A 27,630-nucleotide genomic window follows, 5' to 3' on the forward strand; every position below is an offset into this window, starting at 1 on the left:
ACAATTGTTTCTTTTCTTTTGAAATGTGGTAAAACATCAGTAAGGAAACACGAGAAGCTTCTAGTCTCAGTTCAAGAATCTTTCATGCCTGGGGCATTATTATGGGAAAAAAACCATGTGGTGTTCAGACCTCCAGAGGAATATCAGGCCTAGGTCCTGCTCTCTTGCGCCTCCCTTTTTTTTTCTGGTAGTTGACTGGGAAAACATATCATGCCTTTCCTCCTGGGATACTACAAATCTTGATTAAAACACATTCAAAGTGCAACAAAATATTCTCTCAGCCATAGTCCTTCCAAGAGATACCTGCAGTTTATACCCTCTTGGAAACCCACATAGTTTTTCCAGATGTAGCTGGAACAGAGATTAGCCCTTACCACTGTTCAAAATAATTTCTTGAGTGCCTGGAAATCGAACCACTTACTTTGAAATGGTTACCAGTTTTTGTGCTTAAGGGTTGAGAGCAAATTAAATATTTTTAATCTCCTAGCAGCATTAACTGTGGTATTTTTCAGAGTTTTATTGAAATGCAACATGCCTATTTAGTATTGCATACAACTTAGGTTGTACAGATCTTAATAGAAAATAAGCAACTTCTTAAAACAGTACAAAAATGCTATTTGCCTTGTGATATCTCCTGCCATTTCAGACTTGTTCAATTTGCTCCAGTCCTTGGTCAAAGAATGCTCAGAAGGAACCTAACTCTGCAACATCATATTATATTTTTAGGACTGTCATGTTCTTGAAAGAAGGTCTATTTATATTGACTGTCAGAGCCCCTTTATCAGTTGTTTACTCTGGTGTGAGATACTGGACATTCATGACTTAAAAAACAGATATTTGCATATGAAAGATTGTGCAATTCATAATTGCCCTTTCTTTATGACACTGCAAAGACCAGTTTGTCAGAATATAGACTACAGCCCTGAATTATGATTTTAAATGAACTTTAACAATAGTTAATGCTAATGAGATTTATCGTTTACCAAGATTTGAAAATATTTTTGATGCCCTGCAAAAGTTCAGCTTTGGCTAATGCCTAACTAACCAACCATTGACTATGAATAAGGTTTATCAACAGTGATTTGTGTCAGAAGAAGTAGTCTGGAAAAATGTCATGAGATCCTCTCCCAAGCTTTTGTTCGCAGTTGAAGAATACAGCAACACTGCATCTGTATTGGCCCAGAATGGAACTCCATTTCAATCTTTTGTCCTTCGATAACTTGATTCTCCAATTAAGTTCCATTCAAAGCTCTGATTTTGCAGTTTTTCCTGGATCAGGAAATCTTTTTAAACAAGATTTAAAAGCATGATCTAGCAAAATATTTTCATCTCCCATTGAACTTCTAAAAGGCCAAGAAAATTAGCATGTATTTTGTGTTCTGCTTCTTGAGTATTTCTGCAACATGTCTTTCCTCTTCAAAGAGGAGGTACAGTCTGTGTCTCTTACTAGCTTTATGCGGGGGAGGGGAAAATGCATAAAGATACTTGCAGAAATTACAGTAATTTGTAGATGCTAAAATAATGGCATACACATCACTTCTGTTCTGTCTGGGTAGCTCTGTAAATTGTGTATTGATTATGCTAATATGTCTAGTGTCTCTATTACTTGTCTGCTGATACTACTCAAACATGCAGATTGAATTCATTTTTTCACTGTGAAGTAGTTGTTCTAGTGGGAAAAAGAACTTGTGTAAGGTGGGTTGAAAAGACCAAAGAACTTCTAATCTCTGTACATAGGAGAGTTTATAAAATATTTATTCAACTGTAGGAAATGCAAAATATGAATAAAACAATGTGGACAGTTGGATTGGGTCAAACCCTTTCCTCTTCTTCTGCCCCTGGCAGCCATTGTTACTGTATTAGGCTTATTTTGTTTCGTGTTCCTTAAGGAAACCATTTTAGGAAGGGCACTAAATCAATAGCAATCTATTTTTATAGGTTATTTTGGGATATGTGGCTTCTCTTGCTTTGTTTAACAAGCCGAGAAGAACCTCAGTCATTCAGGGCAGTAGGTATCTTTTTAAAATTTATTAACCTGCCTAGTGTAGAAGAAAATAGACTTTTTTCAATTATCCAAAGCTTTTATTTTTATTATAGTTTGTAATAGCATAAATACAATAAATCACTGCCTTTGTCCTCCATAAAATGTGTTAAGTGCATCTTCTCACTGTGTTCTTCTCAGCTTTGCATTCACCCATTCTTTCCTGTATAAAGTCTCCAGTTGCTTTTTAAAAATATTGGTCAGTATTCCATAGGATTCTTCTGTTATCAGCTTGGCTGTCACTGAAAAAATGATCTAGTCAGTTATGGAAACCCATGGTTTGGGAGAAGAGAAAACAGTGCATTATCTTCCCTTTTAAATCATACCCTTTCTGAAGGGCACTCATGCTTCCATAGCAAGTGTGCCTAAGAGACTACCTGTGCAGAGGCTTCTTCCATGCTAAATCAGAAGTACAAAAGTAATAGCCCCTCTACCTACAAAAAGAGAAAGATGCAGTGCAGGGCACTATAGAATCTTGAACCAGCACTGCTCCTGGTCTTGGGCAAGCTTCTCGGTTTAGTGGCATGATGAGCAATATGTGTTGCTGTTCAGATTCAGGGAAAGGGCTGCTGTTGTTTGTAGTGATCAAGTGTACAGAAGAAGCATGAACCCGTCTTTGAAAACAGATCACCATCAGAACTGCTTCAAACCCTGCTGAAGTGGTGTTTTGCTGCTCTTTGCAAAAGTTATGGAGGGGAACAGGGTAACTTTAAACCATTGGTGGCACTTGTCTGTCATGTTTTTTTGAGCTTATGGAGAGGTCTGTTTTCTTTAGGTATTATTATTTTATTTGTCACACTTTTAGGCTGCTGCTCCCAGCTCCCGGCAGTTGGAACAACAATAAAAACAATTAAAACATCAAATCCCACAACCCCATCTCTGATAATCGCAGCTCACTCTTCCCTATCAGCCTCTCCCCATCTACAATTACTCTCCGGGTTTGATGGTTTATTGGGGGTGTGGGGAAGGGGGAGGGCAAAATCTTTCATCATTCTGGCTTCATCCAAAAGCATGGTGGAAGAGCTCTGTCTTACAGGCCCTGCGGAACTGTTATAGCTCTGGCAGGGCCCTTAGTTTTTCCAGGAGCTCACTCCATCAGGCAAGGGCCAGAGCGGAAAAGGCCCTGGCCCTGGTTGAGACCAGGCAAATTTCCTGTGGGCATGGAATCGCCAACCTATTTGAACCTTCAGAGTGAAACGCCTTGTGGGGCATAGGGAAAAAAACCCAGTGTACCCTAAGGTACAATGGACCCAGACCACGTATAGCCTTAAAGATTAGCCTTAAAACCTTGAACCTGATCTGGTAATCAAAGGTATATAGGCAACAATAGATTGCCATGTTAAGTGTGACTGCAAGATAAAAGGAGGAGGGATTTCTGCTGGCGCTCTCATTGTATTCTACCCACCTCTCCATTAAGAAAAAGGCTTAAGGGAAGCTTAAGGACATTTTCCTCACACTTTTGCAAAAGTCATTTCCATTCCTCCTCACCTTCTCTCCACCTATGTTATCATCCTTTGCTTGACTGCTGCTCCTGTCTGTGCTTCTTCCCACTGTTGGTGTGGAGGGGGTGCAAGCAGCCTGCAGGAGAAATCAGTAAAGAAGATCAAGTGGATCTGTGCAGGATTCTGATATCACTGGGTTCTCAGGCTCCACTCTGTTGTATGGTAACCATGCCTGCAGCATTGTTTTCAAAGGCAACAGCTTTCAAGTCGGCAGGATGAGAAAATGTTCTTGTTACTGATGAGTTAGAGAGCAGATTTATGGAATGCCAGTACCAATACCAATGTTCAGCCACTATTTCCTCATAAACTTTGGTCTTCACTGAATGAAAGAGATCTTCATTGGGTTGGAAACACTTCCACCTTGGTAGAACATCAGCTTTTACAGCTGACGGGGATCATAATTTTTCCTGATGTTCAGACCTGCCATATAGCTCCATCTACTCCAGTGAAAGCTTCAATCTACCCACTGCACTCCTCTAAATCTCTTACATGATGACCTGGAATCTTCCATTAAGAGGAGTGTGCTGGGTGGTTAGGCCTTGCCAGAGACTCAACAGCCCCCTCTGGCATCTTTTTATGGGTATGAACCAAGAGGAAATGTTTCTGAAAAACCTGCCTGGCATAGAGATTGCCACAATTTGACAAAAGATAGCCCTTCTTCCTTCCAATATTTTTATAATACCTCAAGTAGTTGGCTACTCATGTCCATAGTGTGTAAGCTGACAGGGAAAGGAGTTCAATGGTTAGAGAGGGCTTCATTGAGCTAATTGTAGCCTGACTTTCTTGCAGCTTCACAAGTCTATGTGTGCGGCAACAAGTGGCAACTATGGGGATACGTTTGGCTAATCCAAACTAGAAAAAAACCCCTGAAAAATACCTTACAGGTACTTATTGGGTATTCATTCACCCGGATATTTTTTTCAATTTTTCCAACTATCCTAAATGACTGACCTGAAAAATACCCCAAAATCCAACAGGACTATTGGATAGCTGCAGTCAGAATGCATTTAAAGGGCTCTCTGCTTGGAGAATGCAAACTCTTTAAATGCCTTTGAAGTTCACTCCTGCTGCTCTGTCTTGCAAAGGCACTTACATTTTAAGGGATTATGTTCCCTTTAAAGTGTTAATGCTTCCCCCCCCTTCCATTGTAAACAATGGAGATGAGGGCAATTTCTTTGAAGACTCATAGAATTAGACTCCCTGGTCCAATCTTTTTGAAACTTGGAGTGTTATTTGAGGAAGAGACACAAACTGCCGCAGATTTGGTGCCTCTACCTCAGAAACAGTCTCTCCACAAGCCTGAGATACCCTGGATCGATTCTCTATTATCTCCTATGCTGGGGACTATTTATTTATTTAGATTTCTATACTGTCCATTTCTTTGCAACTCTGGACCATTGAATTTAATGGACCACATAGGCTGTAGTGGAGCCCCAAAAATTCAGCATTCTGGTATATTACTAAATCAGAATACCATACCAGTATTGGGATTCAGGAATATTGGGGGGGGGGACAGCTTAGTGTAGTGGTTAAGAGCAGCAGTCTCTAAAGAGCTGTGGTTGCTACCTGGCAGTGGTCAGCCTTGCGGCCTACCTGCCAGCATTTCAGATGTATGGTTTCACAAATCCCAGATACTTGGGGCAGCTAAGGTTGGCGGTAAACCTATCATCATCAAAAATAAATATAGTTGAAGATGGCTGTTCTTGGGAACAATTGTTTGACCTTAAAATCCACAAAATGGATTTTGTCTTTAAAGCCCCACTTTTGGTGGGAGGGGGCCCCTGCTGCCCTGAGATAACATTCAAGGTCTTCCTTCCTTTGAAAATCTCTTTATCATGTTGCAACCTTAAGAAGAAAAGGTAGTGAAATAATGTGGGCCATTTTCAGGTTCTACCTAACATAGTGTTATTATTGTTTGTTTTTAATTATTCCGACAGTAGAAGAAAATGAATCTGAGGACCATCAGGGAGGTGTGGGACTGGCAGTTGCACAGACAGGTAACGTGGAGTTCCTTCAATAGACTTTGGTTTGTTGGCTTATAGAACAATATGAAACATATTTTTCCTTGCTCTTGCTTTATTGGATTTTGCCTTAACACCTGCTTTTACCAATTTGAAATGAAGACAAATAATAAACTCTTCAGTTTCTGCACTACGCAATGCTTTTCCTCACCTAAAACATCAGGAGTGTTTTAGTTTGATAGAAGAACAACATTCATGAGAAAATGCGTATGTTTTAACATTTAAGACGCTTTATCTGCAGACAAGAATCCCCTGCTATCTGGAAATACAGATTGTGACTTTAAAACAAACGATCAAACAAAACTCTGAACCACATCTGTGTGCATTAGTACATTGGACCCTTTAGATTCCAACTCTCCCATCAACCCTGTGATATTAAACTGTTATTTAAGATTGTGGAACCTGAAAACTGTGTGAGAATTTGGAACGATGATGGGATAAAAAGAGAAACATGCACCTATGTGGATGTGGTGCATGCACACTTCTGGATTGTGGCCAGTGTCTCTGCGGGGTAGTTGCTTTAATAAATTACCGTGTAGTTCAATTCCTAATCCATTGAATTTGCCAGCAGCCACTGAGCCCTACATTTAAGTCACTGGGAGTTTTGCAGCTAAATCCACAGTTCAACTGGCAAGATTTTAGGTTGTATATCTGACCTGTTCATTAGAACAAACAGTGATAAGGGGGTTAATAGCATGTTGTTTGTTACAATGACTTCTTTTATTTGCTTCTGCTTAAAAAATATACAGTTTAAGGAATAATTCAGTTCTTTAATTTGTTGGATCACTTGCTCTCCAAAATAATATTTAATTAAAAAGTCTGCTCAACAAAATCACTGTCCCATATGCTTTGTTGATATTTGTTTATGGACCTTCAGAGTAGGGCCTGAAGAAGCCCTAAAATGAAAATTTTACTTTTATCGATTGCACTTTCCTTAGGTTTAAGCCAAATTTTAAAGCTTTTAATTATAAAATTCCCTCTAAAGTAATAAATGGTCATATAAACGTATGTGGTGAATTAATTACCAGAACATTTTTCTTTGTAAATTAGATTCTTTTCATTAATCTTTTTTTCTTATACTTTTCTCTAAATTTCTGGTTGCCTTTGCATGTTATCTTTATTTTGATAGTTCAGTAAGGCAAATTAACTATTTTTAAATAAATCAGGATATGGAATCAAATGATAGATCAGTTATTAATTGATATAGAAATGTGCATATTCCTTTAGAAGAAATAAAATTCTGTGAATACTCTATTAAGAGGACAAAAATGGGATTGTCCTCTCTTATTTATTGTATGATGTATATAGTATAGCCAGATGATCCAAGGATTGTCTGGCAAAGGAAGTGCTGAGGTGATTTGCCATTGCCTGCCTCCGTGACATGACCCTAGTTTTCCTTGGAGGGGATACCACCCAAATCCTTGGAGATCTCCCATTCAAATACTAGGCAGGGTCAGCCCTTCTTAGTATCTGAAATCTGATGGGATTGGGCTTGCCTGGGCCAGGGCTGTCCTCCTTTTTTTGCTGCTTTCCCAGGTATTAAAATTAATTCACTGCCCACTTTCTTATAGCATAATTTTCTCTTCCTTTTAAAAAAATCTTAATGTGTGTATCTGGATTGGTGTAATTGCAGAATATTCTATTATCAAATTACACAGGTGCAGCAACCAGTGCACCTTACCCTAAATATGTATAAATATATGTGAGGGGTATGGCTCACTGGTACAGCATCTGTTTGATATGCAGGAGGTGCGAGTTTTAGTCCCAGGCATCCCCTGTTAAAAGTATCAGGCAGATAGTAGGTGATGTGAAAGACCCCAGCCTGAGACCTTGAAGAGCTGCTGCCATTCTGCGTAGACCATACTAACTTTGAGGGACTAATGGCCTGGTTTGGCATAAGGCAGCTTCATGTGTCATATTCTCATTCAAGGCTGTATTTTGATATGTTTGTGATATCAGACTGAAGAGCTATCTGCTTCAGCTACTAGTACTTTTGTCCTGTTGAAGACGTAATGTTTTCCGTTCTGAGATACCCCATCTCTCCCACTTCCAGAGAATATCCTAGATGCTATATTTTTCTGTTGCAAACACTAATGATCAGCAAGCCATACTATGCATCTTGAATATTTAGTTTATAAAGTATCATGCTACAGTACTAATTAAACCTCTCCAGAGCAGCATACAGCAACTAAAACAATTTAACTACAAAGTGTGACATGCCAATAGTAATACTGTGTCTTTGCAGTGAGGTCTGGTACTCATATACTGTTTCTAGTATTCCAAACAAGGTTAAGGCATCAGGAATGTGCTGCATACATAGTGTTAAATTTAAATGGGCACCTAACAAGTTTGTCTTAATCATTGGTTCTGAGCACTAACTGTGAGCGGTGCTGATGCACATAACAGTAACTATGGCTAAAGTAAACCATGAAAGGGAGAAGCAAATTGGCCCTGGAAAGGAGAAGTTACGGCTGCAACAGGCCAGAAACAGGGAAACATCGCACCTACTGGAATATTAAATGACATAATTTCTACTATTACTAGAATTAAAATAGTACCAATATAATAATAATAAAACTGTATCAAACACGTGACATTCAAAGGCTAAAAAAACAAAATCTGTACTGTTGAAGACAGGGAAGCCTGTACAGTGGCTGCTGCCACCATTCAAGGCCTCTGGACAATCTATGCAGGAGGTGTGCTGGTGGTTAAAGCCAGAGATCAAACTGTGCCACCCCCTCAAGCTGTACCATCTCTCACATGGCAGCAAGTGCCCCAGGCCAAATGCGGTCAGATCATCCAGTGGTGGGGCATGAATATGTCAGGCCCTAGCAGAGGATTGTCTGCGCTCCTCCATATCCGAATGTCAGTCCCTGCCGCCCTGTGGGACAGCATCACTGAAACTGCAGTCCAAGAAAACTGGAGTGCAACCTGGCCTTGGAACCCTGAACTGGCATGAAAGTGTTCTGCTTGACTGCTGTGGATGAGGTGGTTCCATCACACAGAAGCCCCAATCAGAGTAGTTTTATCCACTCATCCCCCTCCCCCAAGCAGCCTCCTGTTCCCTCCCTCACACCAGTTGCTTGTGGAATGGGCAGATTGGCCGATTCCAGCCCACAGGCTGTATGTTTGACACCCCTGCTCTATGGGATCACATTCCTGGTGAGCTCCCTCCTTTAAACTCCACAGTCCTGCCCCCAAATCTTTGGGAATAGCCCAGGTCAGAATTGTCAACCCTGCCCCATGTGAGTTGCGTGTATGTCTGAAAAGGTTTTAGAGAGATACTTATTAATATGTGATTTATTCGTTGGTTATTCATATGTCGACTTGCACGTATTTTCTAAAGCTTTCATGCAGATAAAGTTTTTGGCAGTACTGAAATGAAGTTGTATAAGGAGCTTAATGCATACTACTCACAATTTTTCAAGAAATACTTTTGTATCAGAGCTCTGGCTCTTGCCATTAAGTGAGCTTTTTATGGAGTACCAAGTTATAAATGTAGTGCAGCTACGGCATATTAATCTTACTGCAGAGATTTAATGAGGCAGTTGTTTTGTGATGGACACTATTGGGAGCAGACAGCGACAGAGTTTTACTTCACCGCTGAACTGCAGAAATATTCCTTTCCTGGTAATAATTATAACCACATGATCTCTTAGTTTTCCTTTCTTTTGCCAGCACTTTTCCATGCAGAAGTGGCTTGGAAGGAGGTCCATTAAAACACAGTCAAATGGACTGGAAACTGGGCTTTTTTCCTGGTAGCTTGACATTTTAGGCTCTTGATCAGCTACGGATCTTTGTCGCGTGGAAAGAAGTATGCAAGATGAGTTTCAAGCATACCAATAGCCTTTGCCAGTCTGCTGAGATGGCTTTTAGATATTCATTACTTTTTTAACTTGACTTTTATATAGGTTATAAAAAGTAAATGTGGTGAAACCTAATTTTTACATGGATAGAATAGAATTTCTGCTGGTTGGACTTAAACCAATCTCTTACTGGAAATTAATTGAAGTCCATGGGTTTATTGCTGCTAACTCTTTTAAGCCTTTGCAATTTTTCATTTTCCTCCAGTGTTGCAGTTTTATTAGGCCAAGTTACAGCAATAACATCCCTTATGAGAAGGAAGAAGAGAAAACCACCTGCCAGGACACATAGTAATGGGAAAAATATACTACTTAAATTTCCATTTATAAATAATGTTTAACATAATCAGGAACAGAAAACAGCAGTTCATTAATGTATTATATTAATAGCTAGAAGAATATATTTCCAAGCCAAATCAAACTTTGTTTTTCCCTTTGCATTAGGAAATCTTATACAAGTGGGATGGTGATATACACACTTGGGTTGTGCTATACAGAGCAGTGATTTCCAAATGGCAATTTGAGTTGGGTCATAAGAACATAAAAAGTGCCCTGTTGGATTAGACTGATGGTCCAAGTAGTTCGGCATCCTTTATCAAACAGTGGCCAGCTACTCTCTCTTGAAGTCCAATAACCGGCCACAGAGGCCAAGGCCTTCCCCTGATGTTGCCTCCTTGCGCTGTTATTCAGAGTTTATTGCCTCTGAACGTGAGGTTCTTTTTAATCACAATGGCTAGTAGCTACTGAAAGGCCTTTTCTCCAGGAATCTGTCAAGTTGTCTTTTAAAGCTGTGTATGCCTGTGGCCATCATTACATCCTCTGGCAGTGAATTCCACACTTTATTAACTCAATGTAAAGAAGTTCTTATATGATATTAGACACTGTTTTCCTCTGCTCATGCTAGAGAAACAGTCTGGTAAGGACATATTCCATTCCATTGTGCTGACTTCCCATGCTGTCTCTGCCAGGAAAAGGCAGTTGTCTGCTTGGGGAGAGGGGAGATCTGTTAGATCTGTCCTAGTGACAAGCATTTCTTTCATGCATTGAGCAATTAGTGTAGCCAACTCTAGCTGGTGAGGTTCCTGGTGATTTAGAAGCAGTAACTGGTGATATTTGGGTATGATGCCAAACGATTTGCCCTCTGAAAGTTCCATTTCCTTTGGGGGAACTGTCTCTGTAATCTGAAGCTCAGTTATAATTCCAACAGAAGTCCAAGCCCTACCTTGAGGTTTGTAACCTTATCCTCTTGGACTGTATTTTTCTTGCTGTATTTGTGAAGCCCATCTATCCCTCAATGGAAGGGGTAAACAGTAAAACCTCAAGGTGATCATTCTTATTAACCCCTTTCTCATTGTAATGGAAAGAGGTGGACATGAGAGAGAGAATACCTTTATTGGCATAATAAAACATAAAGAATAAAATAGTAGTGCCAGAAGAATACAATTAAATGATATATACAGTCCTTCCATAGTATATGTATTACAAGATGGTTATATTTTGATGTACAGTGGGGTTCACAGAGGTTAGTTATTTAGCTGGTATTGGGTTCAAGCATTAATAATTTACTCTTTGTATTGTTAATAAATCCTTGGCTACTTCTTTGATGATCTCCGGATCCCTTTTGTCTAGGATTCTATGCATTGTGTCATTTTCATCTACACTAATGGATTTCAGTTTTTTCCAGTATTTGGCCAGTGATTCTTGTAAGTGGAGAAATCTAGGGCATTCCACCGATAGGTGATGTAAAGTATCAGGTACACCGCATCCTTTTGGCGAAGGGAGTGTCTAAAAGGTGGCCTCTAGATACACAGGAAGGGTGGATATTTAGCCGTGCTAGAATAAAGGCTCTTCTAAGAGAACTGTCTTCTAATATCCCCAAATATGCAGGAAAGGATCTATATACAGGGAGGATTCCCCAGTGTTGAGGGAAGCAAGCGCTGTTGGATGATGGATTCAATATCTGTGCATCTATATCCTCCATTCTCTGCCTGTTGCCTCATGACATTTTTCTCTGTATCCTGTGTACATGTAATTGATGCTTAAGCATGGAGTATGATAATAGCTTTAATTTTGGGGTGGGAAAGGAGTTAGTTTTCATGACTGTTTGCGGGGAAGCTTAGAACCATGCAGCTATTTTATAGATTAGAACGTTCTCAAGTGAGGTGTCAGATGAGTAGTTCGAATGCATCTTATAACTATGGGTGCAGTGGCCCCCAAATATGTCATGTCCCACCTCTAAATTCACAGATTCATTTTTTTTTAAAGTATGAGGAAATGTGCAAGCAGGTGTTTTTGGTGTTGGATTTTTTGGGGGGTCTAGTTTGTCTAGAAGGAATAGGGGTGAGCTGCAAGCCAGGTGTTGCTGAGTCAGTTTTAATGTGCCCTGATCTCATTCATTCTATTCTGTTCCCTTCTCCTTTTCTCCTTGCCATTTTGCATCCCTCTCGCCATTGGAGTCAGCTGTGCACGGGTTTTCCCACCATTTGCATAATGTGATCCGAGAGCAGGAAGCCCCTCTCCCTCAGTTTCTTTTTTTCTCACCACAAGAGGAACATATACTTCTAGTGTGCTTTATTAAATTGCAGTTGTAGCCTAGTTATTTCGGTGGGAATTTTTGGCAAAATTACTTTTTTTCTTTAGTACGTTGACTTTTGGTTGGATGGTGGATGGTGGAATTGCAGTGTGTTTGCCTGTGTTTCTGCTGTATTGACATCCAAGACTCTCTTCAAAAAATGTACCAAAGGAGGCACCAAAATGGTTAATACTGATGGACATGAGCATAGTCTGCTCTGTTTGGGGGGAAAACATATGGTAGGGATTTGTACAGTATGCTAGTACTTCTTTGACTGAACCTCCAAGCTAACCACTTATGGAAAAAGTCCTTGACTGATCAAGACCATGGGTCCATCTGATCTGGTTCCAGGTTTGTCAGATCTACTTGCTGACAAGGGTTTTGGGTTGTGTCCCTCATTGGTACAGTTGGTGCTTATGAAATCTCCTGCAAAGGATTCCTCCGTGTTTCCTCAGTTACTCTGAAGGATAAAAGTATGTTAAAAATGTATTCTCTTGATCCTTCAAGGAAGTCCAACCATCTTCTGAATTAGTGCCCAAAAAACCCAATAAGACAAATTATAAAGAAAGGTCTCATTCCTAACCTGGAAGCTCAGTTCTAGTCCCTCCGAAAGCTCTGTCCCTGCATACCTCCACATCCCCATTCCTTTTCTGGCTCATTTTTAGGATCTAATGATGACCAGGCAGAGGTTCCACCACTCCATCCTGAATGTCCTGGAGGCTAGCCAACCAGCAATGCTACTACAGGTCACTGAATTATGTGGCGCAATGGGATTAGCCCCCTGTGCAGGACTTGGAGCACCCAAGAGTCAGTTGAAACAAGGGTTTGGGTGGAAGGCCTTCTGTGTGAGAAAACAGCATCTTTTGTTCACTCTACTGATTGGTACCTAGTCACCTTGAAGAAGAATTGGCAAACAGCAAAATTAATTTGGCTCCTTTCTGGCTCTTGTGACCCAAAGGCAGAGGTTTGGCCAAAGGCAACATGAATATTCAGCCCCATTATACAGGAGGCAAAGGCAACCAGTAATGGAGTTCTTAGGGAAGGGGGATATTGTATAGCAAAATGTACAGCGGCAGTAGTTTTTCCGCAGAATCAAGGCTGTACTAATTAGATGATTGATTGTTGATAGCCAACTCCTTGGATTCCCTGAATACAAGGGCCGTTCCGCATTCGTCCAAAATAGCACAATGGTTACTAATTGAAATCGCTACTATTATGCACAACATCGTTGCCATTATGTTTTGCCATTATGCACAACATCGTTGACAATCTGCAACACTCCTGAAACCAATCTGCAAAAAGTGCTTCGTTGTAGTGCTTTCAGGGAAATCCCAAAAAGTGGATTCACCCTCCGGAAAGCGCTACACTCCTGCAACCAATCTGCAACAATAGCGGGAAAGTTCTGTGCGTTACCATTGTTGCGGTTTCTGCAAAGTCCCTCCCCCTGGCTCTCTCCTATGATCTTCTGGCGAAGTGATCGCCATTTTTTTTCTCCGAGCGAGCGGAGATCAACACACCAGCGAGCCTTCGTTTACCCAGCGAGGCTTCCCTGGCTGCAGCCCCTCGGTTTAAAGTCACCAAGCACAAGCATCGCAAAGGCCCGTTTGCTGGTTTATTTTCACTTTATTTTTCACACTGTTTTCGGCCGAAAATCGCGCCTGTGAGGGGGGGGGATTTTTTTTTCACTCGGGGGGAGCATGGCAACGATGAAACGGCAGCTCAAACACCACCTGCTAGCTGGATGGGTCTCTCCGTTGCAACGAATCAATGCATATTCGTTGCAACGGGTATGTGTGTGTTTTTTTTAAACCTTCCTTAAAGGGAAAGGGGCTGTTTGGGAGCATGATAACGGCCGCCCATTGGCTGCTTGACGGCCAGGGGTGGGACACAGCTTAGCAATAGCGCTTCCTGGCTAGCGATTTTTGCAGAGACCGGAACCCTGTGGGAAACGATAGAAACGCAACTGGATTCCACTACAAAGGCAGGTATGCGTTACGTCGAATTCCACTATTTAAAATGGCGATTTTTCGTTCAGCAAACAATTTGCTACATGGATCCCGGTGCGGAATGGCCCCAAGTTTCTTTGTATTCCTAACTTATGTGGGGATTTGGGGTTAATGGTAAATATGGAGAAGTCCTATCTTGTCCCCACTTAGAGAGTCAAATTCATTAGATTCATTTTAGACGCACTTATGGGGAAGGCATGCTGCCCCCAAATTGAGTAAGATCTCTCTGTGCCATGGTTCACATGCTCCTTAAGGCCTGATGGCAACCAGTTTAGTCCATACAATGTCTGTTGGGGTTTATGGCTTTTATTATAGTTGTAATCCCATTTCTGCGATGGCACATGGGATTTACAGCTTTGGTTTGTAAAAAGGGACAACCGTATGGACCACCCCCATTTTCACAGTTTCTCAATTCTAAGCGTTGTTTAAAGACCTCTACTGTGGTGGACATGGGACAATAACTTATTCCAGGGTGTCTGTTTTGGATGCTGGATCCAAGAGATTCCTCTGACTTCAGATGACCCCTGGTGTGTTTGCGTGTGTGTGCATGCACATTGTGAAGGAAGATGAGTCCAGATGAGTCTTCGGTGGGCTTACATATTGATGTATTGGAACTGCAGGTAATCAAGTTTGCCCTAACTCTCTTATCTCTCTTAAGTGGAAAAGAATATAGACAACACAATAGTGATGTTTTACTTGAATAAGCAGTGTGGGACCACCTTGGTTCCAGTCTGCAACAAAGCATTCACTATCTGACAAGAGGCACATCTGATTCAGGTCTTGCCCAGCGCGATTCACATAGCGGGAGCTATGAACACTGAGGCAGACAGGTTGAGCAGGGTCCATCAGTCCAATTTTGAATGGTCCCTACAAATACCTGGATTGGATTTTTAGGAGTCGGGGTACTCTCAAGTGGACCTGTTCAGCATGGCTCAGGCCAGCAAAGCACCACTATTCTGTTACTTAGTAGGGAGCAATCAGAATTCTCTAGGGCAGTGGTTCCCAACCCCCGGTCCAGGGACCGGGACCGGTCCGTAGATCAGTCGGTACTGGGCCGCGGCTCCTCCTTGTCCACCTCCCCAGCTGCTGCCTCGGGGGCTGCCCTGTCACTCTGCTGCTGGCTCACCTTTTGTGCTCTCCGGCGGCTGCCATAGCTGGGGCTCCCCTTCGGCATGGCACTACACAGCTGCTGCTGACAGCACCCCCAGCGGGCAGCGGGGAGTCAGGGGCACCGGCGGGAAAGCAAGTGGAGCAGGGGGTCAGGCGGTGGCAGCGTCCCTCGGCAAAAGACTACCCCCCCAGGCCTCAGTAAAATTGTCAAGTGTTGACTGGTCCCCAGTGATAAAAAGGCTGGGGACCACTGCTCTAGGGGACACTTTCAAGTTTCCATTGACCAGGACACTGTATTATGCCTTTTTCTCTTACACATTACTGCTGAGGGTACTTGGAGCACATGAGGGCCAAAGCCACAGAGGCTTTCTTAGTAGCACCATTTTGGGTGAGATAAATTTGGTTTTCTGAGTTGCTCAATTTGGCCCAAAGGGAGTATCACCAGTGGTGCCAGATCTTCTGGTCTGCAGGTCCATTCTGCACCACAATGACCGTTTATGCACTGGAGGTTTCATGCTGGGTTGTAGGCTGGAGTTTTAGTCATGGCTGGTTGCCCCACCTCTTCCTGTACCCACACAGGGGAGCATTTGGCCCAGTGCACCTCATCTGCCCCCAATTTGTGCTCCTGCATAGAAGCTGGGACAGTAAAGTTCCCAGTGCATAATTGGTCAATGTGGCATGCCTTCCCTTGGTAATTTGGAGGATTAATTCCTGAAGGTTATCTTTTCACAGGAAGGTAAGGAGGTTTTATTACAGTCCAGAAAACCCTCCATTAGATACTTGTATGGCCTGAAATGAAGTTGTTTTGAAAAGTAGGTATCCTATTACAGTTTGCCCTTTTACCTGTCCCCTTCCAATTGTTCTGGACCATTAAGTGTCCTTAGCTTAAGGGAGTTTGTTTCCTTTGGCAACCATTACTGTGTTCCATGAAGAGATTCAGGGATTAACAGTGTTTTCTCATAAGTCAATACAATGGTTCCTAAGGGGCTTACCAGTGGTCATTATCCTGATTTTGGCTACACTTATGAAAGCCCCTTTTGAACCACTAGCCACTTGCTCCTTAGGGTTCCTATCTATGAAAGTATCTCTTGGTGGCAACAATTTTAGCAAGACATAGAATCATAGAGTTGGAAGGGGCCATACAGGCCATCTAGTCCAACCCCCTGCTCAACGCAGGATCAGCCCTAAGCATCCTAAAGCATCCAAGAAAACTGTGTATTCAACCTTTGCTTGAAGAATGCCAGTGAGGGGGAGCTCACCACCTCCTTAGGCAGCTATTCCACTGCTGAACTACTCTGACTGTGAAATTTGTTTTCCTGATATCTAGCCTATATCGTTGTACTTGTAGTTTAAACCCATTACTGCGTGTTCTCTCCTCTGCAGCCAACGGAAACAGGATCCTGCCCTCCTCCTAGTGACAACCTTTCAAATACTTAAAGAGGGCTATCAAGTCCCCTCTCAACCTCCTTTTCTCCAGGCTGAACATTCCCAAGTCCCTCAACCTATCTTCATAGGGCTTAGTCCCTTGGCCCCAGATCATCTTCGTCGCTCTCCTCTGTACCCTTTCAATTTTATCTACGTCCTCCTTGAAGTGAGGCCGCAGAGTGGTAAGGCAGCAGACATGCAGTCTGAAGCTCTGCCCATGAGGCTGGGAGTTCAATCCCAGCAGCCGCTTCAAGGTTGACTCAGCCTTCCATCCTTCCGAGGTCGGTCAAATGAGTACCCAGCTTGCCGGGAGGTAAATGGTAATGACTGGGGAAGGCACTGGCAAACCACCCCGTATTGAGTCTGCCATGAAAACGCTAGAGGGCGTCACCCCACATGACCCAGTGCTTGCACAGGGGATACCTTTAGCTTTACCCTTATAGATATAGATATATAGAAGGACCCAGGAGGTTGGGTCATCTACCCTTCCCAGGACCAGGATGAAATAGTACATTGCATACCTAGTGGTGTTAGGAAATAGTCTAAATATAAAGATGGATTCCGCATGAGGAATCTACCCCTGGAGAGTCTCTGCTTGCTGGTGGGTTTTAGAGCTTCCTCCACATGATGTCCTCTGCATCCCAAGGCTGTCCAGGGGCTGGCTCGAGTTTTGGCCTGATTTTCCTCGAGATGAGGGAAATTGCCAAAACTGGATTTGCCAATTGTTATCTCGCTTCACATCAGGGGGCAACAAAGGGTAAGCCTGTGTGGAGGGAGAAACATGCAACAGTCCCTGCAGCATTTTGCCCACCTTTGCACCTGCCCTCTCCTCTCCATTTCCTGCTCTGAGTATTTTTTTTAAACGGTGTGGTCCACGTTGCTGCATGACCGCAAAGCTAATTTGCTGAAGTTCAAATAAAATGCTCTCCTCATGGTGCATGGTCATTTTGGGACGAGGCAGGCAAAACACAGTCCTATTTGTATTTTCCGGAGATGGGGAATGAACTGGGAAAGGGTGCATGATGAAGCAGCCCTCTTCTGATCAGTTAGGCATCTGGCTCTTTGTTTTTAATCCTTACTGTTTACATACAATCATTTTTCGGGGTCCAGTTACCTTTTCTAGGCTCTCACAAATCTAACAAAATACAGAGTCTGAAACACCATTAATCCCCCCCCCAAAAAAAGGGGGGAATGCTTTATTGTTCTGGTATTTCTCCATAGATATGCAGAAGTGTTGATTTTTTAAAATTAAAAATGCTTTTGTGTTGTGGTATTCCTGTATAGCAATGTGGAAGTTCATTAAAAAAACCCTTATTTCAGGGCTTTGGGCGTTTGCAAGCAGGGAGCAGTGTGATGTTTGTGCCTCCATGTGGAATCGGTCAAAGTGTTAAATGTGACATTACCATGCCCCAACCAATGATGTTGCTGGACCCCACCTATGAAATAATCAGACACAGTGAGCCTCAGGGTTTATAATGATGGGTTTCTGGTATCCAAAGCCCCTGCCCCCAGTATAGTCATCCTTCCCCATTATAAGATGCCTGGCTATTGAACAAATTTATCCTGTCTTCTTTGAATTTAGACAGTGGCTCCTACCATCTCTCAGATCCTCAGTAGCTTCAAAATATCTTTGCCTTTATTTTATAGTGAAAGTCTCTCCCAAAAAATGTAGTAGTGGAAATATATTCATCAAGAGAGGCAGAGGCTGCCACCACTCATTACACTGAGGCTGTGACTGAACCCAGGTCTCACAGGTTTTCCCCTTAAGAGTTGACCTAAAAACTAACATAGCATTTTGCTAAAGCATACATTCTGAACTTGCAGCAGAAGGGACTAAGTTGGCCAACTCCTTTCCCAGTAGAATTGTATCTGTGAATGCATAAGTGGAAGCAACTGTGTTCTCTCCCTTCTAATGGCTTCCATTATATAAATAGGAAAATAATTATAATGTTAATATCTAGTTAGATCTTTGTAAAACACATTGACATAAACAGTTGTTCTGAGTTAACACTGTCTGTGTGTGAGTATTCATGCATGTGTGTATGTGAGCATGTTGGTTGTATTATTGGATTCTTGTTAAGGGCCAGAATTCATGAATAATAACCAGGGAGCATTGTTGCATCCTTTTCTTCCCTCTAGCATGTTACTTAAAGCAGAGTCAAACTCTACCCTTATTTTAAAACAAACAGGTCTGTAAACTTTATGTGCAGCATTTAAATAGTCATGTTAAAATTCAGACCCAGTGCCCATATTTCCCTGAGTGCTGTCAGTTTTATGAGATGAAACTGGGAGCTTGAGCTGAACATCTAATAGTATGCAATGTGCACATGCTGCCTTCCAACAAGTGTTTAATGATGTCGGGGTCAGTTTGCAACAGTTAAGACAATTATTTCTTTTCCTCAGCTGCTTATAACCTAGTGGTATTTTTAATGGCTTGGCTGAGATTGCAGCAGAGATTTGGAATGTTCTCAGGAGTAAGTTTGGGATATGGATCGTTTGTTACAGGAAGTTAAGAGGGTATTTCCTTTTTATTCAGCATTTGTCACTTTTGAGCAATATAAGGTCTGCATTGCATCGCACAATTTGGATACTAGCAGTACATACTGCAGGTGTTCCCTGTGAAACAGAAGAACGATGCACATTAAAAAAAAATTTGCTTCTTGTGGTGCAGAGTGGTAAGGCAGCAGACATGCAGTCTGAAAGCTCTGCTCATGAGGCTGAGAGTTCAATCCTAGCAGCCGGCTCAAGGTTGACTCAGCCTTCCATCCTTCCGAGGTCGGTAAAATGAGTACCCAGCTTGCTGGGGGGTAAACGGTAATGACTGGGGAAGGCACTGGCAAACCACCTCGTATTGAGTCTGCCATGAAAACGCTAGAGGGCGTCACCCCAAGGGTCAGACATGACCCAGTGCTTGCACAGGGGATACCTTTACCTTTTTACCAATTATAGTTTTCTGTAGTTGGTAACCAGAGTCTATAGTGTTAATATTGGGTTAGATCAGGGGTAGTCAAAGTGCGGCCCTCCAGATATCCATGGACTACAATTCCCACAAGCCCCTGCCAGCATTCTCTTTTGTTAGGAGCACTATCTCCATCCCTAGATAAACCTAATGCATAGTTTTGTAGAAAGCAACACTTTGTGCTCTTATGCTATGTAAAAAGCTCTTGCTGTTTCCTATTTGGGTATCTCTTTGCTCTTGTACACATGAAATAACTGAGATTTATTAAGTTTTGGGGGAGAAAATAAGGTCTGCCTTCTAGTGGTCTAGTTTCAGATTCTGTTGACGAAGGGTTGCTCAGGGGAACAGATAGGCTTTCTCTGATGATTCTTTTTTATTCCAGTAAGGCTCAGCTGTACCCTGTCAAGTATGGGGTGCACCAAAGTCTCTAGAACCTCAACCTTACTGGTCAGCAACACCTATTTCTAGTCAGGATTCAGTTTCAGCGAGTTCACCTGTAGCCACTTCACTACACCAAGGAAGCATTGGCTCAGAAGAGTCAGGGCAGTATCAGGTGGCTTAAACAAAGGTGTATTGTGTTGCCAGTGGCATACTAATGATATTCAGCTGCAGAACCAAAATGCTGTTGGGTCATATTATATTTTCAGGCCATTTCAAGATATATTTCTTCCCCTGAAGCAGTGCTGGTAGAGTTTATTTTCTACAATGTGCAAGAGTTTTATGATGGCCAGTTTGATTTGATGGGCTCATCACTGCTGTTACAGAATTACAACTAGATTATCTAGTTAATCCTTGCTGTACCTGCCGATAACAATATGAAGGTCTTTGCACTGCAGACTTAAGCAGAATTTTACGCTTCTAAGCCCACTGACTGCAGTGGGTTTTAGGAAGATGGGTTAGTTATCCACTGCACATTAGTACGTTGGTTAATTAACAGCCAGTTTAAATAATTTCAAATGTAATTTTAAGGCATGGAGTAGGCAGGTGGGGTTTCTCTGGGGACAGAGTTTAGTTGGTGATAAACTGATTATTTGGTGATTTATTTACAAGAAGTAAGATTTGTGTGTTGGGGGAAATCCCACACATGCTTTTGTCTTCATTCTGTTGCTTCCCAGCAGCCTGCTCTCTCCTCTCTTGGCCTCCCCCACAGCATTCACTTGTGTCTCCTGCCCTCCCTTCTCCCCTCCCTCACAGCATAGAACCCCTGTTTGCTTGGCTGATATACATGGTGGTGCACCCTCCCCCACTGGTTCCTGCTTTCTTTCTGCCACCCCACTGGCTTTCCCTCCCTTTCTTCTCCACTGCTGCACCTTTCCTTTCTTCTCCTTGCCATCTACTCTCTTTGCCTTTTGCTCAACCATAAGTACCACTGTGGGTTGATTACTTCCCAATGAAGAAGAGTTGGTTTTTATACCTCGCTTTTCATTACCTGTAGTGGTTAGGAGTGCCGACTTCTAATCTGGCAACCAGGGTTTGATTCCCTGCTTCCCCAAATGCAGCCAGCTGGGTGACCTTGGGCTCATTACAGCACTACTACTACTATTACCTGAAGGAGTCTCAAAACGACTTATAATCACATCCCTTCCTTTCCCCATAATAGACACCCTGTGAGGCTGAGAGAGCTCTGAGGAAGGTGAGAAGTCTAAGGTCACCCTGCTGGCTGCATGTGGAGGAAGAGCAGGAAATCAAACTGAATTCTCAAGATTAGAAGCTTCCACTCTTAACCACTGCACCATGCTGGCTCTCCTGTAGTGTTGACCCTTCCTGCCTCTCCCCCACACAATCATTGGCTACTCCCTTCCTCAGTACTTCTACAGCCGCCAGTCTCTCTGATGCAGCCTGTTCATTTACGGTCAATTGGCTCCTCCCCTTCTGACCACCAAGCTCCATCCTCTCGGTCAACTTTTTCAGTGACAGTGGCTGTGTTATATTTACACATACACAAACATTGCTTTGTCAATTAATACCTTTTTGAATTTTTACCCGAGGTTGGGGATTTGTCAAAGTTTGTAGAAATACCTTTGCTCTGAGTTCATGGCCCCAGTCTATAGATTTCAGTATGCTCATGATGGGGTCATGCTGAATAGATTGCTTTATTTCATTTATGCCCTAACTTTCTCTCCAATGAGGATTCATTGCATTTTATAATCTCTTCCATTTTTTCCTCACAACAACCCAGTGAGGTAGGCCAGGCTGAGAGTAAATGACTGGCCCAAGGTCACCTAGCAAGTCTCCACAGCAGAGTTGGGATTTCAGCCTAGGGGTCCCAGATCTCCAGTCCAACATTGTTGCTGCTACACCTAACTAGAATTAAGTCTAAGTAGGAACTAAGAGGTGCTTACTCCCAGAAGAGTATTCTTAAGATTGTATTGTTAGTGAAGTGAATCACTTTCATTTTCATAGCAGTCAATTGGTTTTCTTTTTCTTTTTTACATAGTAATGGAAACTCAAAACCTCCTGAATTCACTGGCTGGTACATTTTGTCTCTCTTGTTAGATAATGCTGAATTGTAGGAGGGGCTTAGTCTTTTGAATTATTCACGTAATGAAAAAAACCGAATAGTTGTATTAAACTTGTCAAAATTAGTTGTAAGAAACAGAAGTGTTTCTTTTGCAGAGGAAATGCAGTTTGCAACAAAAAATAATTGAGAATAGAAAGGATAGACTCTTTTTCTTTATTGAGCAGTAAAATGTAGCATAATGTTCTGCCTCTGCAGTCTCCAGCCTGAAGTCTTTTTGCTTGTTGGGAAATGTAAACAACAACAACAATAACAACAACAATCCATTCTGAGTCCTCCTTTTTAAAAGGTGTGTTCTTAAATGCCCTGGGGTCACAGTCTTGATTTTCTTTCAGATCTGAACTGCAAACTTGAAGACAAGGCAGAAGATGGAGAGCTGATAGATTGTAAGAAAAGGCCGGAAGAAGGGGAGGAGTTAGAGGAAGAAGCTGTGCACAGCTGTGACATCTGCCTCCAGGTGTTTGAGTCACTGAGTGATATCACAGAGCACAAGATTAATCAATGTCAACTGACAGGTAAACAATACTTATCACTTTGTGCTTCCCTCAACAGTTCTATTTTTGATTTTTCTGGTTCATTTTTTAGAAGCGCTCTTAATTTTCCCTTTTACTACAGTTTTATGCCTGCACTCAGAATGCTCAGGTAATGCAGTTGGCATAACTGAAATGATTTGTGAGTAGCTTTTGTTTGAGTTGACCCAGAGTGTGGATAACCTCTGTATTCCATTGAACAGTATTGAGCCTTTCTGTTTGTCTATTTCACCTGTATCGTCTGTAATGTTAGTGCCTTTCACTGAATAAAAATAAACAAACATATGTGGTTACAAGTTGTGCATGTTCACTTAGATGTAAAAGTTCAACTATTATTTTAAAAATACTGCATAGTAATCAGGGAACAGAAATCAAGGGGAGTGTTCTGGACACTTTGTGGGGGAAAACGCTAAGCATGGTGTAGTGGTTAGGAATGGCAGCACCTAATCTGGCGAGCCAGGTCTGATTCCCCACTCCTCCACATGCAGCCAGCTGAGTGACCTTGGGCTTGTCACAGCCCTGATAGCGCTGTTCTGACCGAGCAGTGATATCAGGGCTCTCTTCAGCCTCACCCACCTCATAGAGTGTCTGCTGTGGGGAGAGGGAAGGGAAGGTGATGGTAAGCCGCTTTGAGACTCCTTCGGGTAGTGAAAAGCAGGGTATAAAAACCAACTCTTCTTCTAATTGGCATTTTATTGGATTGTCTTTGGGCATTAAGGATGGACATGCCCTAGCAATGATGTATTTTTTGTGAATTTTCTTAGCAGTGCTTGGAATATTGAATGTAAATCCAGTTTAAGTGAAGAATTTTAGAATGCCAAAGAGAAGTGGAAGATTATTAAATGTTAAAATGACCCACTCCAAATACCCCGGTTGTGAATCACTAGAATAATATCAGTTATGAGCCTCCAGTGCTTAGCAAGTCACCTGGAAAAATGTTTGTCTCCAAACAAATTACTTAGAAGTGAACTAAAACATTCTAAATCCTTGCAAAGCAATCCAGAAATCCCAGCCCAAGGAATGCAGGGCAGTTTCAGAAAACATATTAGAAATTCCGTATTTTCAACATCAGAGTAATTTCTGATACAGTTCCTGGTGCTCCATTGGCAACTACCCTTTGGCCGAGTCATAGTCTCATTAACCTGCCATAATGTATGAAATAAAGTGTTTTCATGTCACATTCCTTTTCATTTCTTAATTCCCTTGTGATATTACTTCAGTTTTCACTAAGACACTGAAGTCCGGTTACACTCCTTGTGCTTACACATTATCTTCAAGCATCATCCATATGTGGTGGACCATATAAGAAACGTCTTTTGAAATTACTGGATAGACCCTGGGAACTGTGAACAGAGTGACATATGTTCTGGGAGTTCTGGGTTCAGGTCAATGCACTATATATAAGGCTGCTATTGAAAAGTTTTCAGATCTATATCCTCTTTGGAAAAATAGCAGGATACAGATGTAGATAGAAAGAATGGCACAATGAGAAGGGGAGGAAACAGGAGATTGCCCCTTCACACTTAATGTGAGCACAGCTAACAGACAACAGCGTGACTCATCTGTACTTCTTTCCATACCATTTTGAAAGATTCTATGGTTCTTATAGTCCAAGCCAAGGAGCAGAGATCTGCTTCTACAACATTGCACTACCATGTACATTTAGTTCCAGAAGCAAAGTCACAGCATGAGGTTACATACATATGTGTTTGAGGAGAGGCTGTAGTCCAGTAGTCAAACACATGTTGCATTAAGGATGTCAAAACAGAATAAGCAGCAAGACAGGGAAATATTTCTGCCCTGAATTTTGCAGAACTATTGCGAGTAGATGGTTCTGAATTATATGGCTGTGGTCTGATTCAGTATAATAAGACAGGATAACTTTGTACCCAGTATACAACTAGTTCATGTAGAAAGAAAAAAGACACCAGCAAGAGCAAAAGGAATAACAGAAGAATGTGCTGAAAAATCTGCCATACAAATTAAAGTAGCAGAACATGACACTTTGTTACAGATATAGCAGTATATATTTTTTCTGTGTTGTGTTCGCTATTCTTTGATTGTCCATTAAAATGTTATTCAACTGCAGTGGGGTAAATAGTGTCATCCAGCCCAGCCCTTTTTTGCACTTGAAATAACTCTCAGTTAAGGCATTACTCAATAGCTTGACAAAGCGCTACTTGCTCTGTTTAGATGGACTCTTGTTGCTTTGTCCTTCAAATTAATCAACTTGTACTTGATGAACTTTATCCTTTTCCTCAAGAGAAATATTTGTGCCTCCAATTGTTCTTTGACTGCCTCTTTGTAATTCTCTGTGATTTCTCACCTAGAACTGGGTGATGAGTTGAGTGACTGCAAGCAGCATAAACTGAATATCACGCAACTGGGGAACTGAAGCGAAAGGAGAAATTCCTGGAGCACTGCTCCTGATCCATTTCACCCCAGGTCATGCTGGAGGGCAAAACTTGCCATGCTAAATGAGGGTTAAAATGCATCTGCCACTTGAGTAAATTTTAAAAGGACCGTTTTTTAAAAGAAAGGCATTGACTCTCCTAAAAAGCTTGGCATGTCAGTGTTCCTAGAGAAGAAGAGAGAAATCAAACTTAAAATATTCCAAATATAATGAAAAGCTTTTGGGAAGCACCAAAGGACCAGTGCTTTTCAATCTTGCTCTCTGGAAAGAATCTATTAATTAAGTGTGTGTATGTATTATAAGAGCCTTCAGAGAGGGCGGTATATAAATATAATAAATACATAAGTATTTCTAACTTTTGGTAATTTTTAAATATTTGATCAATAATTTACTTTGTATTGAATTTATTTGTATCCAAGTATAATAGTTTCAGGACTAGTATACTAGTATATTGGACTAGTATATTGGCCATTCTATCTTCATGGGTATTATGATTAGAGGCCTGGCTCTATTACAAAACAAACAGAACAAATAGTTCAGTAGCAGTATTGGAAACAGTATGAAGCAACTTTCTTAAATGTTTTTCTGATTGTTTCATTTTTTCCAATTAGCAGAACAAGTGCAAAGGAACCCTAGAAACATACGTTTTTAAAATTCCAGGTGATTAAATTAGGCTGCTAAATCTAAATTTAGTTTTACTTCAGACTACCCCACCATGCTTTTTGTAAATTGGTGCCAAGCTAATTTGATCCAGTAATCTAAATATAGGTTTATTAGATACTGCATATTCCAAAGATGATGTTGCTTGTAGCAAGCATTGATTTTTATGAATTCTGGAGGCATGTTCATCTCTTCTGTAAACTGAATGCAGTTAAAGAGCTTCAGTGTAAATTTATGATCCTGTATTCATTCTAACTCAGGCTCTGCTCAGAAGTTACATTCTCTGTGCACTTACCCTCTGTTAAAAAATTAAAAGCCTCTTTAAAATGGACCTGTGTTTGAGGGCTCTGCTGTTTCAGTCCACCTTTGACTCTGTACGGAAAAAGAAATGGGTGAGGCCATGGCTATTGCCAGTCTCTCCCAAGCTACCGTAAGTCATTAATGTCTGACCAACTCTTAATTTTCTGATCTTACTCACAGTTTGTTTTTGGTTTGGAACTATTGCTTGAAAGAAAGATCTATTAATGTAGGCAGGACTTCGGTGTAGCTGTCCCTGCCCAAAGGCTGTATTAGGTGGCACGTATAAGATAGCTGTTTTCTGACCCACATTTTCAAATACTACGCTATAGGGGAGTCTTGTAACGTGGTGTTAAGATTGTGAGAGGGATGGAGATAGTGCTCCTAACAAAAGTCAGGAAATAACATCCTGTCATGCATGCATTTCTTAATTGGGATTCATTTTCAGTATATCTTTGTCCTGCTACAGTCCACCAATAAAAGGAAAACTAGAAGAAAACTTACAATGCATCCTAAGCACATATACCCTTTAATAACCATGGGTGTAGCAGTGCTTAGAAGGATATCATTACTTAGGCAAATTACCATACTCCTGATTTATTTTGGTGTAGATAGAGAATGGCTTCAGTTTGTAGAAACCTTGAATTTATGTCTGGAGGCAGTCTTGGATGGGATGTACACTAATAAACTGGAGTTTAATCCTGATAGGACAGAACTTTTACTGATGAGCAGAAAATCTGACCTGAGAATCTGTTTTAGACTACAGCATCAGCTGAATGAAGTGTTTTACTCAGTTGGAAGTTCATAAACAGGTGTACAAACACATACACCTATCAAAAATAGGACCCAAATCTTGTAAAATGTAAGAGTACTGTAGGTCCATCAAATCTTGTAAAATGTAAGAATACTGTAGGTCCATCAAACCCTCCCTGAAATATGCCAGCATCTGTGTAGAAATGTGACAGATGTACTCCTGCTGCTTGCATTTCATGGTCTTGGAACCTTCAGATATGTAAGAGAATGGTATTAGTCTTTAAAGACTGATGATTTCCTTTTTTGCGGGAAAGGCGCATATTTTGTTGATTTATTTATTTATTTGATTTATATCCCACCACTCCCCAAGGGCTCGTGGCGGTTTACAATTCATTAAAACCCCAATAAAATCCCATAACAATAAAACAATCTCACATAAAACCAACAATCAATAAGAGGATCTGAAGGAAAAAAACTCATCCCAATTTAGCCTACCTAATACCATCACTAAGGGGAGGGAAAAGAAAAAGGGTGAAGGGAGAGGGTGCTGATGGAATACGCTACCACCGCTTCTATAGGGGGGGGCGCAACGATCTACCTGGCTGCCCAGCCTCACCCGTAGACCTGGTGGAAGAGCTCCGTTTTGCAGGCCCTGCGGAAAGTTAAAAGTTCCCGTAGGACCCGCAGCTCCTCCGGGAGCTCGTTCCACCAGGTCAGGATCAGGACTGAAAAGGCCCTGGCTCTGGTAGAGGCCAGGCATGCTTCCCTGGGGCCGGGAATGACCAAAAGATTCGCACCCGCAGGGCGTAAGGCCCTGTGGGGGACATAGGGTGACAGGCAGTCCCTCAGATACATGGGGCCCAGACCGCGTATGGCCTAAAAGGTCAATACCAAAACCTTGAACTGGATCCGGAACAGCACTGGCAACCAGTGCAGCTTCCTCAGCACCAGCTGGACATG

General features: G+C 41.8%; 1 protein-coding gene across 11 annotated transcripts in view; it reads left to right on the top strand.

The window, feature by feature from the left end:
• ZNF521 (zinc finger protein 521) overlaps positions 1-27,630 on the top strand; it is a 336,017-nt gene that overhangs the window by 16,237 nt on the left and 292,150 nt on the right. For 6 of the 11 annotated variants that reach the window (XM_077352569.1, XM_077352575.1, XM_077352570.1 and 3 more), the window contains 2 exons: positions 5,481-5,540; positions 22,353-22,532. In XM_077352569.1, coding sequence (XP_077208684.1) covers positions 5,481-5,540; positions 22,353-22,532 — 240 coding nt within the window. The remainder of the gene's footprint in view (positions 1-5,480; positions 5,541-22,352; positions 22,533-27,630) is intronic. The other 5 variants (XM_077352572.1, XM_077352577.1, XM_077352574.1 and 2 more) reach the window with 2 other exon arrangements.

Source organism: Paroedura picta, chromosome 9, assembly GCF_049243985.1.
Source record: "Paroedura picta isolate Pp20150507F chromosome 9, Ppicta_v3.0, whole genome shotgun sequence".
NCBI lineage: Eukaryota > Metazoa > Chordata > Lepidosauria > Squamata > Gekkonidae > Paroedura > Paroedura picta.